The 23,385-nt window shown below is 40.3% G+C and overlaps 1 protein-coding gene across 4 annotated transcripts in view; it reads right to left on the bottom strand.

Annotated features, from left to right (window-relative positions):
• Positions 1 to 23,385, bottom strand: part of NALCN (sodium leak channel, non-selective) — a 930,735-nt gene that overhangs the window by 273,701 nt on the left and 633,649 nt on the right. For all 4 annotated transcript variants that reach the window (XM_077297076.1, XM_077297075.1, XM_077297074.1 and 1 more), the window contains one exon: positions 19,285 to 19,359. In XM_077297076.1, the coding sequence (XP_077153191.1) occupies positions 19,285 to 19,359 (75 nt within the window). The remainder of the gene's footprint in view (positions 1 to 19,284; positions 19,360 to 23,385) is intronic.

Genomic DNA, 23,385 nt, shown 5'->3' on the forward strand with positions numbered 1-23,385 from the left:
CACATGCTTTATTCAATGTCCATGGGGCTGATTGACCGATAATGTAGGACCCACATGCTTTATTCAATGGCCCTGAGGCTGATTGACCAATTAAGTAGGACCAGGGATATTGAATAGTAATATTGGATTCCATGTAGCTTTCCTGCTCTACACTACGAACAGTGCTTTAAGCCCGTCACCCCAAAGCCTATTTTGAGCTTCATGACCAGGCAAATTTTTTCAGTTCTGACCAATTTCAATTTATGAGGTAGTTACTCATGCTTCAACGGATCCCACTGATTCTGAAATTGTTTTTTCATGACTTATTATACTTATTATGTTAGCGGTAAATTTAGTACGACATTTTTTGCATTTATTTTTGAAAATATTGGAAATTTGGTGAAAATTTCAAACTTATAATTTTTATGCCCTTAAACCAGAGAGTTATATCACACAAAATAGTTAATAAATAACATTTGCCAGCTGTCTACCTTACATGAGCACAATTTTTGAAACATGATTTTTTTTGTTACAAAAAAAGAAGTTACAAGAGTTAAAAGATTATCAGCAATTTCTCATATTTCCAACAAAATTTACAAAACCATTATTTTAAGGGCCACATCACAATTGTAAGGACTTTGAGGGGCCTATGTGACAGAAAATACCCAAAAGCAACACCATTCTAAAAACTGCACCCCTCAAACTGCTCAAAACCACATTCAGGAAATTTATTAAGCCTTCAGGTGCTTCACAGGAATTAAAGCAATGCGGAAGGAAAAAATATATATTTTTTTTATTTTAGCCCAATTTTTTTTAATTTTCACAAGGGTAACAAGAGCAAATGTACCCCAAAATGTGTTGTGCAATTTCTCCTAAGTACGCCGATACCCCAAATGTGGTGAAAAATTACTGTTTGGGTGCACAACAGGGCTCAGAAGGGTAGTGACACCATTTGACTTTTGAAACACAAAATTGTCTGGAATCTATAGCGGACGGCAGGTCGCAGTTGGAGCCCGTGATGTACCTAAACAGTAGAAACAACCCACAAAAGACCCCATTTTGGAAACTAGTCCCCTCAAGGAATTTACCTAGATGTGTGCCCAGGTGCTTCACATAATTTTATAACGTCGAGCTGTGAAAATATATAACACATTTTTCCTAGAAAAATTTTGTTTTAGAGCCAAATATTTTTTTTCCTAAGGGCAACAGGAGAAAATGGACCCCAAAATTTGTTGTGCAATTTCTCCTGGGTACGCCGATACACCATATGTGGTGGGAAATTACTGTTTGGACACACTGTCAAGCACCAAAGGAAGAAGTGACATTTTGGCGCGCAGAATTTGATGGAATGGTCTGCGGGTGCTATGTCGTGTTTGGAGAGCCCTTGACGTGCATAAACAGTGGAAACCCCATTTTTGGAAATTACACATCTGAAGGAATTATGTAGAAATAGATATATTGTATTGATAATAATGTTTTTGGGTTTACTGGTGCACAAATTAATAATGTAGTTGTATGTGTAAGTTGAGCAGAGTACATCAGATAATAAAAGGGTGTTACATTAACAGAGCAAAACCAAATTTTATCAATTAATGGGCATGAAACAATCCTTAATGCAAAGGCCAGGTTTCTCAGGGAATGGTAAATTGTGTCCTTTTGTATTCCCCTCTTGGAGCAGTGTCTGCAGTTTTTCTGCATTCTTCCCTTCCTCGCGGTTTGAGGAACCTCACAGGGAAAATATTGACCTGGCACAATACCAGCACCATTAGTTTGAGACTTACTGGCATCACCTTCCTGATTGCCAAACATTAACCCCTTCACGTCATGCGCCGTACTAGTACGGCGCATGTCGTGTCTCCCCCTTTGATGCGGGCTCCGGCGGTGAGCCCACATCAAAGCCGGGACATGTCAGCTTTTTTGAACAGCTGACATGTGATCACAATAGCAGCGGGTGAAATAGCGATTCACCCGCCGCTATTAACCTGTTAAATGCCGCTGTCAAACGCTGACAGCGGCATTTAACTACCGCTTCCGGCCGCGTGGCCGGAAATGAGCGCATCGCCGACCCCGTCACATGATCGGGGGTCGGCGATGCATCAGGATGGTAACCATAGAGGTCCTTGAGACCTCTATGGTTACTGATGCCGGCCTGCTGTGAGCGCCACCCTGTGGTCGGCGCTCATAGCAAACCTGCAATTCAGCTACATAGCAGCGATCTGATGATCGCTGCTATGAAGCTGAGCCGATCCAGTTGTGCCAGCTTCTAGCCTCCCATGGAGGCTATTGAAGCATTGCAAAAGTTAAAAAAAATGTTTTAAAAAATATGAAAAAAATAAAAAAAATATAAAAGTTTAAATCACCCCACTTTCGCCCCATCCAAAATAAAACAATAAAAAATCAAACCTACACATATTTGGTATTGCCGCGTTTAGAATCGCCTGATCTATCAATGAAAAAAAGCATTAACCTGATCGCTAAACAGTGTAGCGAGAAAAAAATTTGAAAAGCCAGAATTACGTTTTTTTGGTCGCAGTGACATTGCATTAAAATGCAATAACGGGCGATCCAAAGAACCTATCAGCACAAATGTGGTATCATTAAAAACATCAGCTCGGCACGCAAAAAATAAGCCCTCACCCGACTCCAGATCACGAAAAATAGAGACGCTAAGGGTATCGGAAAATGGTGCATTTATTTTTTTTTTAGCAAAGTTTAGAATTTTTTTTCACCACTTAGATTAAAAAAAACCTAGACATGTTAGGTGTCTGTGAACTCATAATGACCTGGAGAATCATAATATTAGTAATATTAGTTCAGTTTTAGCATTTAGTGAAGCTAACAAAAAAGCCTAACAAAAAACAAGTGCGGGATTGCACTTTTTTTTTGCAATTTCACCGCACTTGGAATTTTTTCCCCGTTTTCTAATACAAGACATGGCAAAACCAATGGTGTCGTTGAAAAGTACAACTCGTCCCGCAAAAAATAAGCCCTCACATGGCCATATTGATGGACAAATAAAAAAGTTATGGCTCTGGGAAGGAGGGGAGTGAAAAACGAAAAAGCTAAAATGAAAAAGGGCCGTAGTGGGAAGGCCCTAATAAATACCTCCTGAAACTGAAGGAAGCTGTCCGTATTGTCTGCACATTTTTGTACCATACTTTTCGCATAGCACTGTATGGTTTCTGGACCTGATCTGAGAGGTCTACACCCCACATGAACTTACAGTGGCATGTAAAAGTTTGGACACTCCATGTCAAAATTATTGTTATTGTGAACAGTTAAGCAAGTTGAAGATGAAATGATCTCTAAAAGGCCTAAAGTTAAAGATAACACATTTCATTTGTATTTCAGGCAAATAAAGTTATCTTTTTTTTCTCTTTTTTAAAAATTACAAAAAAAGAATAGGCCAATGCAAAAAGTTTGGGTACCCTTGGAGATTTGCATGCTCACAAAACTTTGGCCAAGGTTTCAGACCTTAATCAGCATGTTACAGTTATGGTTTGTTCACTATCATCATTAGAAAAGGCCATGTCAGGGTCGGCATCACCACCTGGGCAAGTCCTGTGGCCCTGAGCAAGCGGGGGGGCCCATTCACCGTTGGGGATACCGACGAACTATGGGACCCATGAGCCAGGGGCTCTCTCGTTCTTTAAACTGTTTGCAATACTTACCTCTCCTTATTCCCCGCTGAACGCAGGGCCAATCTCTTCTGCATCTCTTCTGCATCTTGTGACTCAGTGATGTCGCAAGGCAGAGGGTGCAATGACGTCACTACAGCATGCCCTCTGTACTGAGCAGTGCAGAGAGGCAGAAGTTACTGAAGAGACAGGACCTTCAGCTAGCAAGGAGAGGTGAGTATTTGATTTTTTTATGTATGAAGCATTATATGGGGCCCATTCAGTAAGGAGCATTATATGGGGTATATTTTTGAAATGTAATTAAGAAATGTCAGATAGCAGGAACAGTGGAGGTCAAGATAAGGTCTAGAAGACAAAGAAAAATTTCAGTGAGAGCTGCTTGCAGAATTGCTAAAGAGCTAAATCAGCACCACTGCTTGACTGCAAAAGACCTGTAGAAAGCAGGTCTTTTGCATTTGGTCTATTGATTTAGCATTCATGGAAGAGTCATAAGACGAAAACCTCTACTGCGTCCTCACCATTAAATTCAGTGTCAGAAGTATGCAAAAGAACATCTTAACAAACCTGATGCACAAGTCCTGTGAGGATAAAATAGAACCCTTTGGCCATAATGATCAAAAATATGTGTGGAGAGAAAACTGCACAGAATTTCAGGAAAAGAACAACTTGCCAACCAATAAGCATGGGGTGGATCAATCATGCTTTGGGATTGTGTTGTAGACAATGACACAGGGAACATTTTACGGGTAAAGGGAAGAATGGTAAATTCCTGTAGAAATTTTAACAAATTGTTGATGCAAACATAACACCATCTGTAAAAAAAAAGCTGAAGTTAAAAAGATGAAAAGATGGCTACTACAAATGGATAATAATCCTAAACATAAGTCAAAATCCACAATAGACTACCTCAAAAGGCGCAAGCTGAAGGTTTTTATAAAGGCCTTCACAGTCCCCTCATCCGAACATAATTAAAAATCTGTGGCTAGACCTCAACATAGCAGTACATACAAGACGACCCAAAAATCTCACAGAACTGAAAGAATTTTCCAAGAAAGAATGGATGAAAATCCCTCAAACAAGAAATGAAACACTCTTTGCTAGCTACAGAAAACATTTACAAATTGTGAAACTTCCAAAAGAGAGTTCTATACTATGTTCTAACCATGCAGGGTGCATCAAATTATAATCTGTGAGATGTGTGTGTAAATGATGCTTTAACACATGTATTGTGTGGAGTGTGTGTAAAAGGTAATATTTCTTATTACATTTACTATAAAAAGTAGAGAAAAAAAAGGAAAAAGTAAATAAGATTAAACACTTAGAAGAAAAAAAAATGATAAGAAAAATCAGTAGACGCAAAAAAAAGTTTGTATAAAAAAAATTACAGTGACGTTCACTACACTAAAAACGGGCCAAAAATGTAAGTGAGGAGGGGGGGACAGTAATTTGGGAACTGTTGCTGCTGTGATGTGTAATTACTAGATGTGACGTCGCGGTAACCTCATCCATTTTGACTGTCGTGACAACATGTCACATTGATTTTTTTTTTTTTAAATTGTAACAGCTTTTATGTAATATATTTAATTCAATGCAGCTTTAAAATACAATACGTTCACATTAGAATGAACAAACACAGATCGAATATTAACAATGGGATTTGAAACCATAGTTTGTCCAGACATTTTTTTCATAAACACCAAATAAATCCTGAGGGCTTACGATTAATAATTCCAGAGCAGTTCTCTGATAAATATTTTAATAGGTTCCAAAAACTAATAAACAGAGAATCATTTGAGACTATCCACATTATCCCCGGGAAGGTCTTAACGAAGGTATATAGAACACGCATCATTAGTAATTTTATGGTTGTTGAAATGAGACTTAATAATATATTTTTGGTGTAGAAATGAATATTTTTACAGCAGTACATTTTAATATATATGATATAGTTATTTATATGAATGTATTTTTTATATGTATGCATAACTTATGTTTTCCATTGGTCCCTCTTGTCTTGAAAGGGTTAAGTGGTCAATTGAACCACACTTATCACGTGAGGTTAAAACTGTGAATATTCTGCTTGTCTCACTTACCTGATGAAGGGGACGGATCATCTCAGAAACGCATTGTATTATTGAATAAATCTCAATTCTTTACCACCCTGCTTATCATCCCTGTGGCAGCGCCCAACATCAGGGCTGTTTCTACACTTGTCTGGAATTGTTTTAAATTGACCTGCTCTGCTTTTAATACTTTCTGGTATTAGTCTTTGACAAAACTCTACTGATACAGTTGTAAGGGGGTAGAAGAAGCTGAGTCAAGGAGAGTTAAATTATATAGAACTTGTTTATTAATGTTTTAATGTTATTGATGTTTTATATAATTTTGCATTTTATCCTTATGGCCGGTTTATGTCTCGGTTTTCCTGGATGTTACACCTCATGGCAGTCCAAAGGGAAATGTGGAGGTCTGTCCGTAGGAGAACCAATACAAGGCACAAGGATATAGTTGCAGTAGTTAGGGTAAGGTATAGTTAACAGCTTGGGAATAGGCCATAGATGGGGAGGGGTTAGATCAGATAAAAAGGAGTAGCACTCCCTAGTTCAGGAGAAGAGAGTGGAGTTCTGTGAGGAAGTCTTTAACAGTGACAGTCAGGCAGGGCCGGTTTTAGGCAAAGTGGGGCCCTAGGCAAAAGTGTAAAATGGGGCCCCAAATGCTAACATATTCCACATCACACAGAAGCATTTCTGTTGTATTTACATGCGCTGAGTTCAGGCCACTAAACGAATGGTGATCGACAATATTGAAGTTCTTCGCTTGTTTCCCAACCTCTTTACACTAACTGAGAAACAATGATGGCAACAGAACAATCACTATTAGATCAATCTGTCCCCATATAATATCATGTTATCAGCAGCATATCTACAGTTTACACCATGCGAGGTGCTGCTGAGGACAATGATGTTTGTTCCCGCATAAACACTAGATGAATATACAGCATATTGCCTGTTTAGTATAATACACCCCACAGTCCTCCATAGCTCTCCTTATATTAAAATACACTGCTCAGTCCTACATATAGTAAAATACACTCCTTAGTCCTCCATATAGTATAATGCACTCCTCATAGTCCTCCATATATTAAAATACACTCAGTCTTCAATATGGTATAATACACTACTTAGTATTCACATAGTATAATACACTCCTTATAGTCCTCCATATATTAGAATACATTGCTCAGTCCTCCATATATTATAATATACTCCTCAGTCCTCCATATAGTATAATACACTCCTCATAGTCCTCCATATAGTATAATACACTCCTCATAGCTCTCCTTATATTAAAATACACTGCTCAGTCCTACATATAGTAAAATACACTCCTCAGTCCTCCATATAGTATAATACACTGCTCAGTCCTCCATATAGTATAATACACTCCTCATAGTCCTCCATATATTAAAATACACTACTCAGTCAGTAGTGAGTTCAGCACCGGAACCCACATCAAAGGGAGGGATTCCGACGTGGGCGTACTATTATGCCCAATGTTGGAAAGGGATTAAAGCATACAAGGATCAACCTTATTACAGATTTTAAGCTTCAACATAAAAATATACAATGCTTACAATTAACCCCTTTACCCCCCAAGGTGGTTTGCGCGTTAATGACCAGACCAATTTTTACAATTCTGATCCGTGCCACTTTATCAGGTAATAACTCTGGAACGCTTAAACGGATCCCAGTGATTCTGAGACTGTTTTTTGTGACATATTGTATTTCATGATAGTTAGATAAAATGTCTTCGATATGACTAGAGTTTGTAAAAAAAAAGTTGCAATTTTCAAACTTTGAATTCTTATGCCCTTAAATCAGATAGATGTGTCACACAAAATAGTTAATAAATAACATTTCCAACATGTCTACTTTTCATCAGCACAATTTTTGAAACATTTTTTTTTCCTTAGGAAGTTGTAAAAGTTATAAGTTGACAAGCGATTTCTCATTTTTCCAACAAAATTTACAAAACAATTTTTTTTAGGGACCACATTACATTTGAAGTGACTTTGAGGGGGTCTATATGACAGAAAATACCCAAAAGTGACATCATTCTAAAAATTGCACGCCTCAAGGTGCTCAAAACCACATTCAAGAAGTTTATTAACCCTTCAGGTGCTTCACAGGAATTTTTGGAATGTGGAAAAAAATAACTTTAGACCCAATTTTTTTTTCCGCAAGGATAACAGAAAAAAATGGACCCCAAAATTTGTTGTGCAATTTCTCAAGAGTACGCCAATACCCAAGATGTGGGGGAAAACTACTTTTGAAGCACAGTGTAAATTTCAGAAGGGAAGAAGTGCCATATTGGAGTTCAGATTTTGATGGAATGGTTTGAGGGTGTCATGTCACATTGGCAGAGCCCCTGAGGTGCCAGAACAACAGAAACCCCCCAATATGTAATGTCATTTTACAAACTACACCCCCCAATGAATTCATCTAGAGGTGCAGTGATCATATTGACAGTACATGTGCCCCATAGAATTTTATACCATTAAGCGGTGAAAAAAGAATAAATCACATTTTTACAACTAAAATGTGGTTTTAGCCCCAAGTTTTTAATTTTTTCTAAGGGCTAATAGGATTCATTTTTACAACAAATTGAGCTCCATTTTTTTCCTAAGTGTGCCAATACCCTATATGTAATCAGGAAATACTTTCCAGGCACAGTGCAAAGCTCAGAAGGGAAGGAGTGCCATACTATAGTGCATATTTTACTGTTATGGTTTGCGGGTGTCATGAACCACTGGGAGACACCTGGGGGGAGCCAGCACAGCAGAACCCCCATAAGTGACCCAATTTTACAAACTACCAAACTCACCAAAATTTTGTTTTATCCCCAAATTTTACATTTTCACACAAGAAATGGGTAAAAATGGCACCATAATGCACCATAATTTGTCCCACAATTTTTGGAGAACGTGGCAATACCCCATAGGTGGCTGTGCAGTACTACTTAGCCATATGGAGAGACTCGGGAGGAACGGAGTGCTATTTGCCTCCTGGAACTCAGATTTTCCTAGAATAGTTTGAGGACTCCATATACAGAGCCTCTACGTGCTAGAAGAGCAGATTTCCCCCTCGAGTACCCCCATTTTGGAAATTATACCACTTTGGGAATTTGTCTACAGGTGTAGTGACAATTTTTACTCCATGGGTGCTTTCCAGAAACTAGCAGAAGTGGATACACCTGTGAAAATACACAGCATAAAAAAACTCATAGTGGGAACTTAACATAAACAATGTTATTTTAAGGGCACATTCAGATCTCCGAGCAGATCGATCCAAGCACAGACCGCTAATGCACTGACTGGCTGCGGATCTCCCGACCTGAGTATGTCAGCTTCATGTATTTCTATGGTTATGAAGTTGTCACGCTCTTGTGAGGAGAGCCATAGACAGTCCATACATGGCAGTCCAATCTCAGACCGATTTACAAGGACATCTCTGAATGAGTGCTAATAAATATTTATTAGTGAACTACTCTTTACTGCTTTCCTGTTTTATGCATTTAATATTAGGGCAGGATGGTGCCATAAATCTATAGCAGTTACCGCCTGCGTCCTATAGTGTGAACCTTTATAAATGTCAGTGGTACCAATGAACTTTCTGTTTATTTTAGATTTTAATCGTCATCTTGAGGAAGCTGAAGCAGTGACTAGTTGTGGTCTCTTTGCTGTTAGCATGCCTACCCTATCTTGACTGGTGAGTGTTGCAGAGGTATTTATTAATCATTTTCGGTACATTCAGCTGGTATAAACAACACTGTATATTTCTTAAATGTGAACATGACAGACAGATAAACCACTGCTGAGTTTACCATTGTGCATAGTCCAGGCGTTACAAGTAATTCCTCTCTGCCCATCTACAGTGCAGACATCTGCATCTCCATAAATCATCTTATTCAAGTGAAAGCTTACGAAATGCAATTAAAACATGATTTATGAGTATAAATACTACCTTTTGTTCCAAGCATTTCCTGACATCCAATGAACATATTAAATATTGTGCACTTAAGAACTAATGTTTACTGTAGCAGAAAACTAATTACACACTGAAAGAATATATTGAAAATAGGATCAAGAAACACCTTTAACCCCTTCAAGACCCAGCCTGTTTTCACCTTTCTGACCCGGCCAATTTTAACAATTCTGACCACTGTCCCTTTATGAGGTAATAACTCTGGAACGCTTCAACGGATCCCACTGATTCTGAGACTGTTTTCTCGTGACATATTGTACTTTATGATAGCAGTAACATTTCCTTGATATGACTTGCATTTTTTTTTGAAAAAAAGGAAAATTGGTGAAAATGTAGAAAATTTCGCAATTTTCCAACTTTTAATTTTTATGCCCTTAAATCAGAGAGTTATATCACATAAAATAGTTAGTAAATAACATTTCTCACATGTCTACTTTACATCAGCACAATTTTGGAACAAATTGTTTTGTTTTTTTAAGAAGTTATAAGGGTTAAAAGTTGCCCAGCGATTTCCCAATTTTTCAACAAATTTTACAAAACCATTTTTTTAGGGACCGCATCACATTTGAAGTCACTTTGAGGGGTCAATATGATAGAAAATAAACAAAAGGGACACCATTCTAAAAACTTCACAAAAACACATTCAAGAAGTTTATTAACCTTTCAGGTGCTTCACAGGAATTTTTGGAATGTTTTTTAAAAAAAATGAACATTTAACTTTTTTTCACTAAAAATTTACTTCAGATCCAATTTGTTTTATTTTAACAAGGGTAACAGGAGAAATTGGACCCCAAAAGTCGTTGTACAATTTGTCCTGAGTACGCTGATACCCCATATGTGGGGGTAAACCATTGTTTGGGCGCATGGCAGAGCTCGGAAGGGAAGGAACGCCGTTTGACTTTTTCAATGCAAAATTGGCTGGAATTGAGATAGGATGCCATGTTGCGTTTGGAGAGCCCCTGATGTGCCTAAACAGTGGAAACCCCATACAAGTGACACCATTTTGGAAAGTAGACCCACTAAGGAACTTATCTAGATGTGTGGTGAGCACTTTGAACCCCCAAGTGCTTCACAGAAGTTTATAATGTAGAGCCGTAAAAGTAAAGTAAAAGTAAAAAATCAAATCTTTTTCACAAAAATGATTTTTACACCCCTCATTTTTTATTTTCCCAAGGTTAACAGGAGAAATTGGACCACAAAAGTTGTTGTGCAATTTGTCCTGAGTACACTGATACCCCATATGTGGGGGTAAACCACTGTTTGGGCGCATGGCAGAGCTTGGAAGGGAAGGAGCACCGTTTGAACTTTTCAACGAAGAATTGGCTGGAATTGAGATCAGCCCCATGTCACGTTTGGAGAGCCCCTGATGTACCTAAACAGTGGAAACCCCCCACAAGTGACATTATTTTGGAAAGTAGACCCCCTAAGGAACCCCCAAGTGCTTCACAGAAGCTTATAATGTAGAGCCGTCAAAGTAAAAAATAAATTTGTTTGCCATTTTGGAATGCAAACTTTGATGGAATGGTCTGCGGGCGTCACGTTGCATTTGCAGAGCCCCTGATGTACCTAAACAGTAGAAACCCCCCACAAGTGACCCCATTTTGGAAACTAAACTTCCCAAGGAACTTATCTAGATGTGTTGGGAGAACTTTGAACCCACAAGTGTTTCACTAAAATTTATAACGCAAAGCCGTGAAAATAAAAAATCATTTTTCCCACAAAAATAATTTTTAGCCCCCAAATTTTTATTTTTTCAAGGGTAACAGGAGAAATTGGACTGCAAAACTTGGTGTCCAATTTGTCCTGAGTACGAAGATACTGCATATGTGGGGGTAAACCACCGTTTGGGCGCATGGCAGAGCTCGGAAGGGAAGGAGCACCGTTTTACTTTTTCAACGCAGAATTGGCTGGAATTGAGATTGGACGCCATGTTGCGTTTGCAGACCCCCTGATGTGACTAAACAGTGAAAACCCCCCAATTCTAACCCTAACCCCAACACAACCCTAACCCTAGTCCCAACCCTAACCATAACCCTAACCACACCCCTAAGCCAAATACTCCCGTAACCCTAATCCCAACCTTAACCACAACCCTAACCCCAACACACACCTAACCCCAACACACCCCTAACCCTAATCCCAACCCTAACCATAACCACATCCCTAGCCCTGACACACCCCTAACCTAATCCCAACCCTAACCCTAATCCCAACCCTAACCCTAATCCCAACCGTAAATGTAATCCAAACCCTAACCCCAACTCTAGCCCCAACCCTAACCCTAACTTTAGCCCCAACCCTAACCCTAACTTAAGCCCCAAACCTATCCCTAACTTTAGCCCCAACCCTAACAGTAACTTTAGCCCCAACCCTAACCCTAACTTTAGCCCTAACCCTAACGGGAAAATTGAAATAAATACTTTTTATTTTATTATTTTTCCCTAACTTAGGGGTTGATAAAGGGGGGTTTGATTTACTAGTTATAGAGGGTTTTTATAGCAGGTTTTTGTGTTTGGCAGCTGTCACTCACTAAAAGACCCTTTTTATTTCAAAAAATAGTTTTTGCATCACCACATTTTGAGAGCTATAATTTTTCCATATTTTGGTCCACAGAGTTATGTGAGGTCTTGTTTTTAGCGGGACGAGTTGACATTTGTATTGGTATCATTTTCAGACACATGACATTTTTTTATCACTTTTTATTCCGATTTTTGTGAGGCAGAATGAACAAAAAGCAGCAATTTATGTATTTCTTTTTTTGGGGGAGGGGTTTATACCGTTCCGTGTTTGGTAAAATTGATAAAGCAGTTTTATTCTTCTGGTAGGTACGATTACAGCGGTACCTCATGTATATCATTTTTTTATGTTTTGGCGCTTTTATACAATAAAAACTATTTTATAAAAAAATAATAATTTTTGTATCGCTTTATTCTGGGAGCTATAATTTTTTTATTTTTTTGCTGATGATGCTGTGTGATGGCTCGTTTTTTGCGGGACAAGATGACGTTTTCAGCGGTACCATGTTTATTTATATGTGTCTTTTTGATCACGTGTTATTCCACGTTTTGTTCGGTGGTATGATGATAAAGCACTGTTTTCTTGCCTTGTTTTTTTTTTTAATGGTGTTCACTAAAGGGGTTAACTGGTGGCACAGTTTTATAGGTTGGGTCGTTACGGACGCGGCAATACCAAACATTTGTACTTTTATTGGTCTTTTTATTATTATTTACATAAATAAATGGATTTATAGGTAAAATATTTATTTATTTATTTATTTAGGGATTTTTTTTAAATATTTTTTAAACATCATATTTTTTTTTAACTTTATTACATTGTCCCAGGTTGGGACATCACTATATAAGGTCAGTTCGCTGATCTAACACTTTGCATACCACTGTGTCAGGTCAGCGATCTGACAGGCAGCGTAGGAGGCTTGCCGGCACCTGCTCTTAGCAGGCGCTCGCAAGCCACCTCACTCCAGGACCCGGAAGGAGCCCCGCGGCCCTCTTGGAGCCGAGGGTCTCCATGCAGACTACAGGAACAACGCGATGATCGCGTTGTTCCGGTGGGAGAGCGCAGGGAGCCCCCGTCCCTGCGCGATTGTCCTCTCTGCCGCTGTCAGTACTGACAGCGGCATCAGAGGGGTTAAATGCCCTGCTAGCATCGATCGTGGGCATTGCGGCGGGGTGTCAGCTGTCGTATACAGCTGATACCCGCACGCGATCACCGCGTGAGGCCACGGTGATCATGCTAGATCGTACTAGTACTGCGCTGGTCAGAAATGCACCTCCAGCAGCACAGTACTAGTATGGCGGAGGCTGGGAAGGAGTTAACATTTCAGACTCAAAGACAGTGATTTCAGGAATTTTATGTTGACTTGGACATGTGGGGAAATGCCTCAGAGACATTTCTCTGCCTTCAGCTGCCTTTCCTTTCAACCAGTGCAGTAAGTATGGAGTAGTCCATTCCTCTCTTTTTTCAAGAAGTGGGTTAAATGTCTACAATCAGTTATGTGTGTCCTATATCCTGTAAGTATGAAGTCATCTGAACTGACTTTGGCTACTACTTAATTTTATTATAGTTGTCATGCAGATCAAAGTTTTTACTGGTTTCCAGAGTCTCCGGTGGCCATTGTACTGAAACCCACGGCAGGGAAATCAATGGGAAGTGCAGCCACTCCGCTCACCATTGACATTTTCTGACAGACAAAGGCCTGCAGCCTCACAGCCCTGGGACACCTCCTCCCAGCCCATAGCCTGCAGCATCACCGGACTCATGTCACCGCCACTGGCCTACTGCATTAGCAACCCTGTCTCCTGTGATCCCACTCCGTAGCAACCTCTCCCCCGGAAGCCTACATTGGGATTATAAGACACATCCTCATTGTCCTCCAAATTTTGGGGAAGGCATCTATTCATCCAAAAAATACGGTACTCTGCCACTCATGTACAGCAGGATCTAGTAGGACTGAGATAATGGGCAAAAGAAAATACTAGTCAGCTTCTAACACAGTGGGATAAATGGGCAGATGCAAACCTGCTGTGACTGCAAAGTGAATGCAAGCAAAGTCATAGATATGTGCTAAGAACTGCAAAGTGAGGTAAATCTAGTGTAAATGCAATTTAAAATTCTAGTAATATTACACATATTTGAGTGTTTAGTGCAGTGGTGGGGAACCCCAAGCTTGTGGACTGTACATTTTCTCAGGCCCCAGGACAAATCCCCCGGGACCGTGATGATTGGGGTGGCAGTTGCGTTTTGTGGACAGAGTTAGAGAGCGATAAGCTCCCATGCCACAGAAAAAAACAGCAGCAGCGTCTCATGGGATGTCTATATCGAAACCCCATGTCTCCTGTGATGTCTATACTGCAGTTCCTAGTCTCCTGTAATGTCTATGTCACAGCCCCATACTTTCTGTGATGTCTACGCCCCATCCCCAAATTGTCTGCTGTGATGTCAATGCTCCAGCTTCATCGTGTCTGCTGTGATCTCTATGCCACAGCCCCATGTCTCTTGTGATGTCTATGCTGCAGCTCCATGTCTCTAGTGATGTCTATGCCGCATTTCCATGTCTCCTGTGATATCTATGCCACAGCCACGTTTCCTTTGATGTCTATGCCACAGTCCCATTTCTCCTGTGATGTCTATGCTGCAGCCTCATATCTCCTGTGATGTATATACAGCAGTCTTGGCGACTCCTATGTGATGTATATACTGCTGATCTCCCTCCGCTTGAGTTCTATAAATGTAACATGAGCAGTGATGAATTTTGCACTGTGAGGAGACCTGCAGTGTAATATACAGTGCGGAAAAAAAGTATTTAGTCAGCCACCAATTGTGCAAGTTCTCCCACTTAAAAAGATGAGAGAGGCCTGTAATTGACATCATAGGTAGACCACAACTATGAGAGTCAAAATGAGAAAACAAATTCAGAAAATCACCTTGTCTGATTTGTCAAGATTTATTTTGCAAATTATGGTGGAAAATAAGTATTTGGTCACCTAAAAACATGCAAGATTTCTGCCTCATACAGACCTGTAACTTCTTTAAGAGGCTCCTTTGTCCTCCACTCAATTACCTATAGTAATTTCACCTGTTTGAACTTGTTATCAGTATAAAAAAAACCTGTCCACAACCTCAAACAGTCACACTCCAAACTCCACTACGGTGAAGACCAAAGAGCTGTCAAAGGACACCAGAAACAAAATTGTAACCCTGCACCAGGCTGGGAAGACTGAATCTGCAATAGGCAAGCAGCTTAATGTGAAGAAATCAACTGTGGGAGCAATAATAAGAAAATGGAAGACATACAAGACCACTGATAAACTCCCTCGATCTGGGGCTCCACGCAAGATCTCACCCTGTGGGGTCAAAATGATCACAAAAACAGTGAGCAAAAATGCCAGAACCACACGGGGGGACCTAGTGAATGACTTGCATAGAGCTGGGACCACCGAAATAAAGGCTACCATCAGTAACACACTATGCCGCCAGGGACTCAGATCCTGCAGTGCCAGAAGCGTCACCCTGCTTAAGCCAATACATGTCCGGGCCTGTCTGAAGTTTGCTAGAGAGCATTTGGATTATCCAGAAGAGTATTGGGAGAATGTCATATGGTTTGATGAAACCAAAGTAGAACTGTCTGGTAGAAACAAAACTTGTCGTGTTTGGAGGAGACAGAATGCTGAGTTGCATCCAAAGACCATACCTACTGTGAAGCATGGGGGTGGCAACATCATGCTTTGGTGCTATTTCTCTGCAAAGGGACCAGGACAACTGATCCGTGTACATGAAAGAATGAATGGGGCCATGCATCATGAGATTTTGAGTGCAAACCTCCTTCCATCAGCAAGGGCATTGAAGATGAAACGTGGATGGGTCTTTCAGCATCATAATGATCTCAAGCACACCATCAGGGCAATGAAGGAGTGGCTTCGTAAGAAGCATATGAAGGTTCTGGAGTGGCCTAGCTAGTCTCCAGATTTCAACCCCACAGAAACATGGCGCTGGTTTAAAGATATCACAGGAGACATGGGGCTGTGGCACAGACCTCACAGGAGACAAGGGACTGTGCTATAGACATCACAGGAGACATGGGGCTGTGGTATAAGTATCACAGCGGGCACTTTGGGGCTGCAGTATAGACATCATAGAAGACGCTGCTGCTGTCTACTTCTGCCTCGGGAGCACATCATGCGCCAACTCCGTCCACAAAATATGTCCGGACACTGGCGATGGCCAGTGTCAAAAAACGTAATCTGTCATTAAACACACAGCTGCGTTCAGCAGTGAATAATGAGGGCACGTCTTCACTGACTAAGAAGATATTAAAGCGCCAGCAGCCGTTAAAATGCCACTGCCGGCCCGAGCCGTTTATGGTGGACCTGAGGTTCCCCACCCCTGCATTATGGGTAAGTTAATTAAATGTTTGACCAAATACGTAGGACCATTTTCAATAAAATGATAATTTTTGATGACCTCTGAAGGATGGTATAAATATTCAAATGGCCTTGGCAGAAAAAAAGGTTCCCCACACCTGGCTTAGAGGGTCCTACTTTGTCACACAAATTTTCACCTGCCCACCAGTATTTCGCTTTCTTAGTTGGTGCTGGCAAATTTTGCTGTACATGTGCAGGCGTTGATTGACTTCATCTTGCTTGTGCGCTTTCCCCCTATCATCCATAGCTCTGCCTATTTTTGCAGAATTGGCGTGAAAATGCCAGAATTCGCAAAATTATTTAGCATCCTTGCGTTGCACAAACATTTTATGACTTTTCAACGTGTTTTGCACCAGATTTATGACATAAACACTTTATGAATCGGGGCTTGAATCTCCAGTTGTACAATTACATTGCAAACTGTAGAAACCCAGCTGAGTGAGGTCACCTTGTCTTGGCAGGTGGAATCACACAATTTGATCAAAATACAATGCAACCTAAAGTTTATAAATATATCCTATAAGTATAGTAAAATAGCAGTTATATAAAAATAATACAAATACTACAGGCTTGTACATATCTTAGTGTCTGCAGGGAGCTGCTGAGTATATATGTTTGTTACTGGGCAAGAGTGTCCACTGACAATGGAATTAGCCTCTTCTGAGAAGAAGAGGAAGGGAACTTTAGAGCCACCTATTGGAAGTAGCAATCCTAAGGTTGTGAGGACACGTTGCAGATTTCCTGCGTTTTTTTTCCGTGCAGAAACGCTGCAGATCCGCAAGTGATTTACAATACAATGTAAATCAATGGCAAAAAAAATGCTGTGCTAATGGTGCAGAAAATTCCAAACGGAAAACTCAGCAGATTAAAAGAAGGAGCATGTCAATTCTTTGTGCGGATCTGCAGCGTTTCTGCACCCATTCCATAATAGAAATCCGCAGGGGTAAAAACGCATGAAATCCACACAGAATCTGGAGTAAATCTGCAACAAAAATGCACAAACTCCGCATAAAAAAACGCACAGATTTTGACCTGCGTTTTCTGCCAAGAGATGCACAATCCGCACAGAAAATTCCACAGGCAAATCGGCAACGTGTGCACATACCCTCAAAGTTAATGACCCTTTAATGAGCCTTGCCACATGACTTAGGATAAAAAGCTAAACCAGAAACTACATCTGCATATGTGTTTTGCAGGAGAGTGCTAAGCATGAGAGCAGGTTTGGCTGGGAGAAAGGCCTCTGGCAGACCGTGTAAGGGGTAGCATTACTTTGTGGTAACAAATAATGGACAATTTAAAAGATTGTTATGAAAGGAAATCACAAGAACATACATTTTATTTATTACATTTACAGTATATTGCCTTACATGGCTTTATCCAAGGGGTTATTTCTTTGGCGACCACAACATCATGTTCTTTAGACAAGCAGTCAGATAGATGAACTGCGCAGAGTGCTGTGCACCCTGGTGCTGTGCTTGTTATTATAGCAAAAACTCAATAGTCCAGAATTACATTATGAAATTCTGCACATCTGCTGTCTTTATGGTTGATTTGTGTTAGCAGAAACATCGATTGATTAGATTACCTACAATAAATATATATACACACACAAGGTGTGTGTAGGTATGCGCTGGTATAAATAACGGAAATACTGATAAAAACTATAATGATAAAAAAGGAAACGTTTTAAAACACCTTAAAATAACGCAGATCCCAGAGGGAAGATCTGACGCCCAGATAAATGTTAGTGAGAGCCTGATGTGCTCAATTAAATATGTAGATAGAGCACTCAATGCTTTCTAATAGAGTTTCTTCCTACCTCCGTTGCAGGCTGGCAGTCTTAGGGCTTAATTCCGTTTCCAACAGGGTTTTCGACACAAAGATGTAAGATATAGGTGGGTGGCTGCCCCGGCCGGCGGCAAGCCACCATCAAAGATCCTCCAGGCGGGAACGGGATCCTGCAGAGCCGCCGCTGTGTGCCGTCGCGGCTGTGAATACGAGCGGTGCGCAGGACCTTAGTGACGCGATCGCCACGTGACCGTGCCCCCCGGGGTGATGAGTACGGAGTGCAGCTTGACCGGCACTTGGTCAAGCTGCACTCCGTACTCATCACCCCGGGGGGCACGGTCACGTGGCGATCGCGTCACTAAGGTCCTGCGCACCGCTCGTATTCACAGCCGCGACGGCACACAGCGGCGGCTCTGCAGGATCCCGTTCCCGCCTGGAGGATCTTTGATGGTGGCTTGCCGCCGGCCGGGGCAGCCACCCACCTATATCTTACATCTTTGTGTCGAAAACCCTGTTGGAAACGGAATTAAGCCCTAAGACTGCCAGCCTGCAACGGAGGTAGGAAGAAACTCTATTAGAAAGCATTGAGTGCTCTATCTACATATTTAATTGAGCACATCAGGCTCTCACTAACATTTATCTGGGCGTCAGATCTTCCCTCTGGGATCTGCGTTATTTTAAGGTGTTTTAAAACGTTTCCTTTTTTATCATTATAGTTTTTATCAGTATTTCCGTTATTTATACCAGCGCATACCTACACACACCTTGTGTGTGTATATATATTTATTGTTTGTTCTGTCTTCACAAACCTAGGTGGAGGTTTGTTGGTATTGCAGCAGGCATTGATAATAACGGTGACAATTTGCGCCACCAATTTTTAAATCTTGATTAGATTACCTGCTTGAGCTTTTTCAAATCTTCATCAAGCTCCAGATTGTCCAGGATAACCGCCACAAACAAGCTGAGCAAAATCTGAAAAAGATAAAAAACAAACTTAATTATCATTAGACACAGTAGCAGGTAATATTTTCAACTTGAATGTAACATTATTGCTTTAGATCACTTTTGCAATTAACCCCTTTACCCCCAAGGGTGGGTTGCACGTTAATGACTGGGCCAATTTTTACAATTCTGACCACTGTCAGAGGTTATAACTCTGGAACGCTTCAACGGATCCTGGTGATTCTGACAATGTTTTCTGGTAATATATTGTACTTCATGATAGTGGTTAAATGTCTTTGATATTACTTGCGGTTATTTGTGAAAAAAATGGAAATTTGGCGAAAACTTTGATTTCTCATTTTTATAACACCATTTTTTTAGGGACCATATCACATTTGAAGTCACTTTGAGGGGTCTAAATGATAGGAAATACCCAAAAGTGACACCATTCTAAAAACTGCACCCCTCAAGGTGCTCAAAACCACATTTAAGTTTATTAACCCTTCAGGTGCTTCACAGGAAGTTTTGGAATGTTTAAAAAAAAATGAACATTTTACTTTATTTCACAAAAAAATTACTTCAGATCCAATTTGTTTTAATTTTTCAAGGATAACAGGAGAAATTGGACCCCAAAAGTTGTTGTACAATTTGTCCTGAGTACGCCGATTCCCCATATGTGGGAGTAAACCACTGTTTGGGTGCATGGCAGAGCTCGGAAAGGAAGGAGCGACATTTGACTTTTCAGTGCAAAATTGGCTGGAATTTAGATAGGACGCCATGTCATGTTTGGAGAGCCCCTGATGTGCCTAAACAGTGGAAACCCCAAAATTGACACCATTTTGGAAATTAGATGCCCTAAGGAACTTATCTAGATGTGTGCTGAGCACTGTAAACCACCAAGTGCTTCACAGAAGTTTATAATGTAGAGCCGTAAAAATAAAAAATCATATTTTTTCACAAAAATGATATTTTCGCCCCCAATTTTTTATTTTCCTAAGGGTAGCGGGAGAAATTGGAACCCAAAAGTTGTTGTACAATTTGTCCTGAGTACGCTGATACCCCATATGTGGGGGTAAACCACTGTTTGGGAGCATGGCAGAGCTCAGAAGGGAATGAGAACAGTTTGACTTTTTCCAATGCAGAATTGGCTGGAATTGAGATCGGACGTCATGTAGCGTTTGCAGAGCCCCTGATGTGCCTAAATAGTGGAAACCCCCCAATTCTAACTCCAACCCTAACTCCAACACACCCCTAGCCCTAATCCCAACCCTAACCACACCCCTAACCTCAACACACCCCTAACCCTAATCCCAACCCTAACCACACCCCTAACCCAAACACACCCCTATCTCCAACAGACCCCTAACCTTAATCCCAACCCTAACCCCACCCCTAACCCCAACACACCACAACCCTAACCATAACTCTAACCACACCCCTAACCCTGACACACCCCTAACCCAATCATAAATGTTATCCAAAGCCTAACCCCAACTCTAGCCCCAACCCTAACCCTAACTTTAGCCCCAACCCTAACACTAATTTTAGCCTCAACCCTAACCCTAACTTTAGCCCCAACTCTAATTTTAGCCCCAACCCTAACTTTAGCCCCAACCCTAACCCTAACCCTATTGGGAAAATGGAAATAAATACATTTTTTTATTTTATTATTTTTCCCTAACTAAGGGGGTGAGAAAGGGGGGTTTGATTTACTATTTCTAGAGGGCTTTTATAGCAGGATTTTATGTTTGGCTGCTGTCACACACTAAAAGATGCTTTTTATTGCAAAAAATAGTTTTTCCATCACCACATTTTGAGAGCTAAAATTTTTCCATATTTTGGTCTACTGAGTAATATGAGGTCTTGTTTTTTGCGGGACTAGTTGACGTTTTTATTGTTACCATTTTTGGGCACATGACTTTTTTTATGTTTTGGAGCTTTTATACAATAAAAATTATTTAATATAAAAATTAATTATTTTGCATCGCTTTATTCTGAGGGCTATAACTTTTTTATTTTTTTGGTGATGATGCTGTGTGGTGGCTAATTTTTTGCGGGACAAAATGACATTTTCAGTCGTGGTATGTTTATTTATATCTGTCATTTTGATCGCGTGTAATTCCAGTTTTTGTTCAGCGGTATGATGATAAAGCAGTGTTTTTTGACTTTTTTTTAAGGTGTTCACTGAAGGGGTTAACTAGTGGGACAGTTTTATAGGCCGGGTCATTACGGACACGGCGATACTAAATATGTGTACTTTTATCGTTTTTTTTCTTTATATAAAGAAATGTATTTATTGGAACAATATCTATTTATTTTTTCTTTATTTAGGAATTTAAAAAAATATATTTTTACACAGCATAATATTTTTTTTAAACTTTTTTACATTGTCCCAGGGTGGGACATCACTATATAAAGTCAGATCGCTGATCTGAGACTTTGCACTGCACTGTGTCAGATCAGCGATTTGACAGGCAGTGAAGGAGGTTTCTCAAGTCCCTGTTCTCAGCAGGCACTGAGAAGCCACCTCCCTGCAGTACCCGGAAGGACCCTGCGGCCATATTGGATCCGGGGCCTGCAGGGAGGAGACTCTCGGAACAACGCGATCTGAGGGTCTCAGGGAAGCACGCAGGGAGCCCCCTCCCTGTGCGATGCTTCCCTATGCCACTGGAACGCTGCGATCTTGTTTGATCGCAGTGTTCTGGGGGTTAAAGTGCCGGGAGTGGTCCGTGACTTCTCCTGGCTCATAGTGCCGGGTGTCAGCTGTGATAATCAGCTGACACCCGGCTGCGATCAGCCGCGCCGCTCCTCCCAGGAGCACGGCTGATCGCATGTGACGTACTATTCCGTACATGGGAATTAGGGCCCTGGTCACATGGACAGAATAATACGTCCAATGGTAGAAAGGGGTTAAAGGAAATCTATCAGCAGATTTTTGCTATTTAATCTGAGGGCAGAATAATCTAGGGGCAGAGATCTGATTACAGGGATGTGTCACTCACTCAGCAGTGTGCTTTAGTTTCAATACAATCAGTGTTTTATTAGAAGGAGATTAAAATAGATGCCTTATATTACAGTCTCCTGGCTATAGAGGCCGGTTCAGAAGTTAGCGACATTTAGGTAGTAAAAAAAACACTTTTTCATTCCTGCTATGCCTATTGTATTAATTCCTGAAAATCACCTAAAGGGTTAATAAACTACCTGACAGCAGTTTTTAATATGTCGAGGGATGCTGTTTTTAAATGGTGTCACTTTTTGGGTTCTCCAATCTATAGGACCCCCAAACTCACTTCAAACCTGGATAGGTCCCTAAAAAAATAAATTTTGTAAATTTCCTTGAAAAAATGAAAAATTACTGCTAGATTTTTAAACCTCCTAAAGGCTAAAAAAATAAAATAACATTTTAAAAATGGTGCTGATGTAAGGCAGATATGTGGGAAATGTTATTTTTTAATGTTTTTCTGTGGTATGACTATCTGGATTAAAGGGATAATCATTTAAAAATTGAAAATTGCAAATCTTTTTCAATTTTTGCCAAATTTCTGATATTTTTTTATAAACACAAAACATATCAACCTAAAATTGCTATTATCATAAATTATAATTGCCAAGAAAAAACAATCTCAAAATCACTGGGGTTTGTTGAAGCATTCCAGAATTATTAGTACATAAAGTGACATTGGTCAGAATTGAAAAAATTGGCCCGGTCACTAAGGGGTTAAAAATACCCCTGTAAGTATTTGTGTAAAATATGACCTATTGTTATCTTTATTCATACTATATCTGATTTGAAAGGGAGCTGCTCATACAGAGTGACTTTCCATTCTGGTCTATTAAGTGGGTTTGAGCAGATAAACTCCAGTTCTCTGATACCCATAAAAGAGGGCATGAGACCATTCCTTAACCCTTTTACCCCCGAGGGTGGTTTGCACATTAATGACAAGGACAATTTTTACAATTCTGACCACTGTCCCTTTATGAGGTAATAACTCTGGAATGCTTCAATGGATGCCGGTGATTCTGAGACTATTTTCTCGTGACATATTGTACTTCATG

Source organism: Ranitomeya variabilis, chromosome 3, assembly GCF_051348905.1.
Source record: "Ranitomeya variabilis isolate aRanVar5 chromosome 3, aRanVar5.hap1, whole genome shotgun sequence".
In the NCBI taxonomy this organism is placed as follows: domain Eukaryota; kingdom Metazoa; phylum Chordata; class Amphibia; order Anura; family Dendrobatidae; genus Ranitomeya; species Ranitomeya variabilis.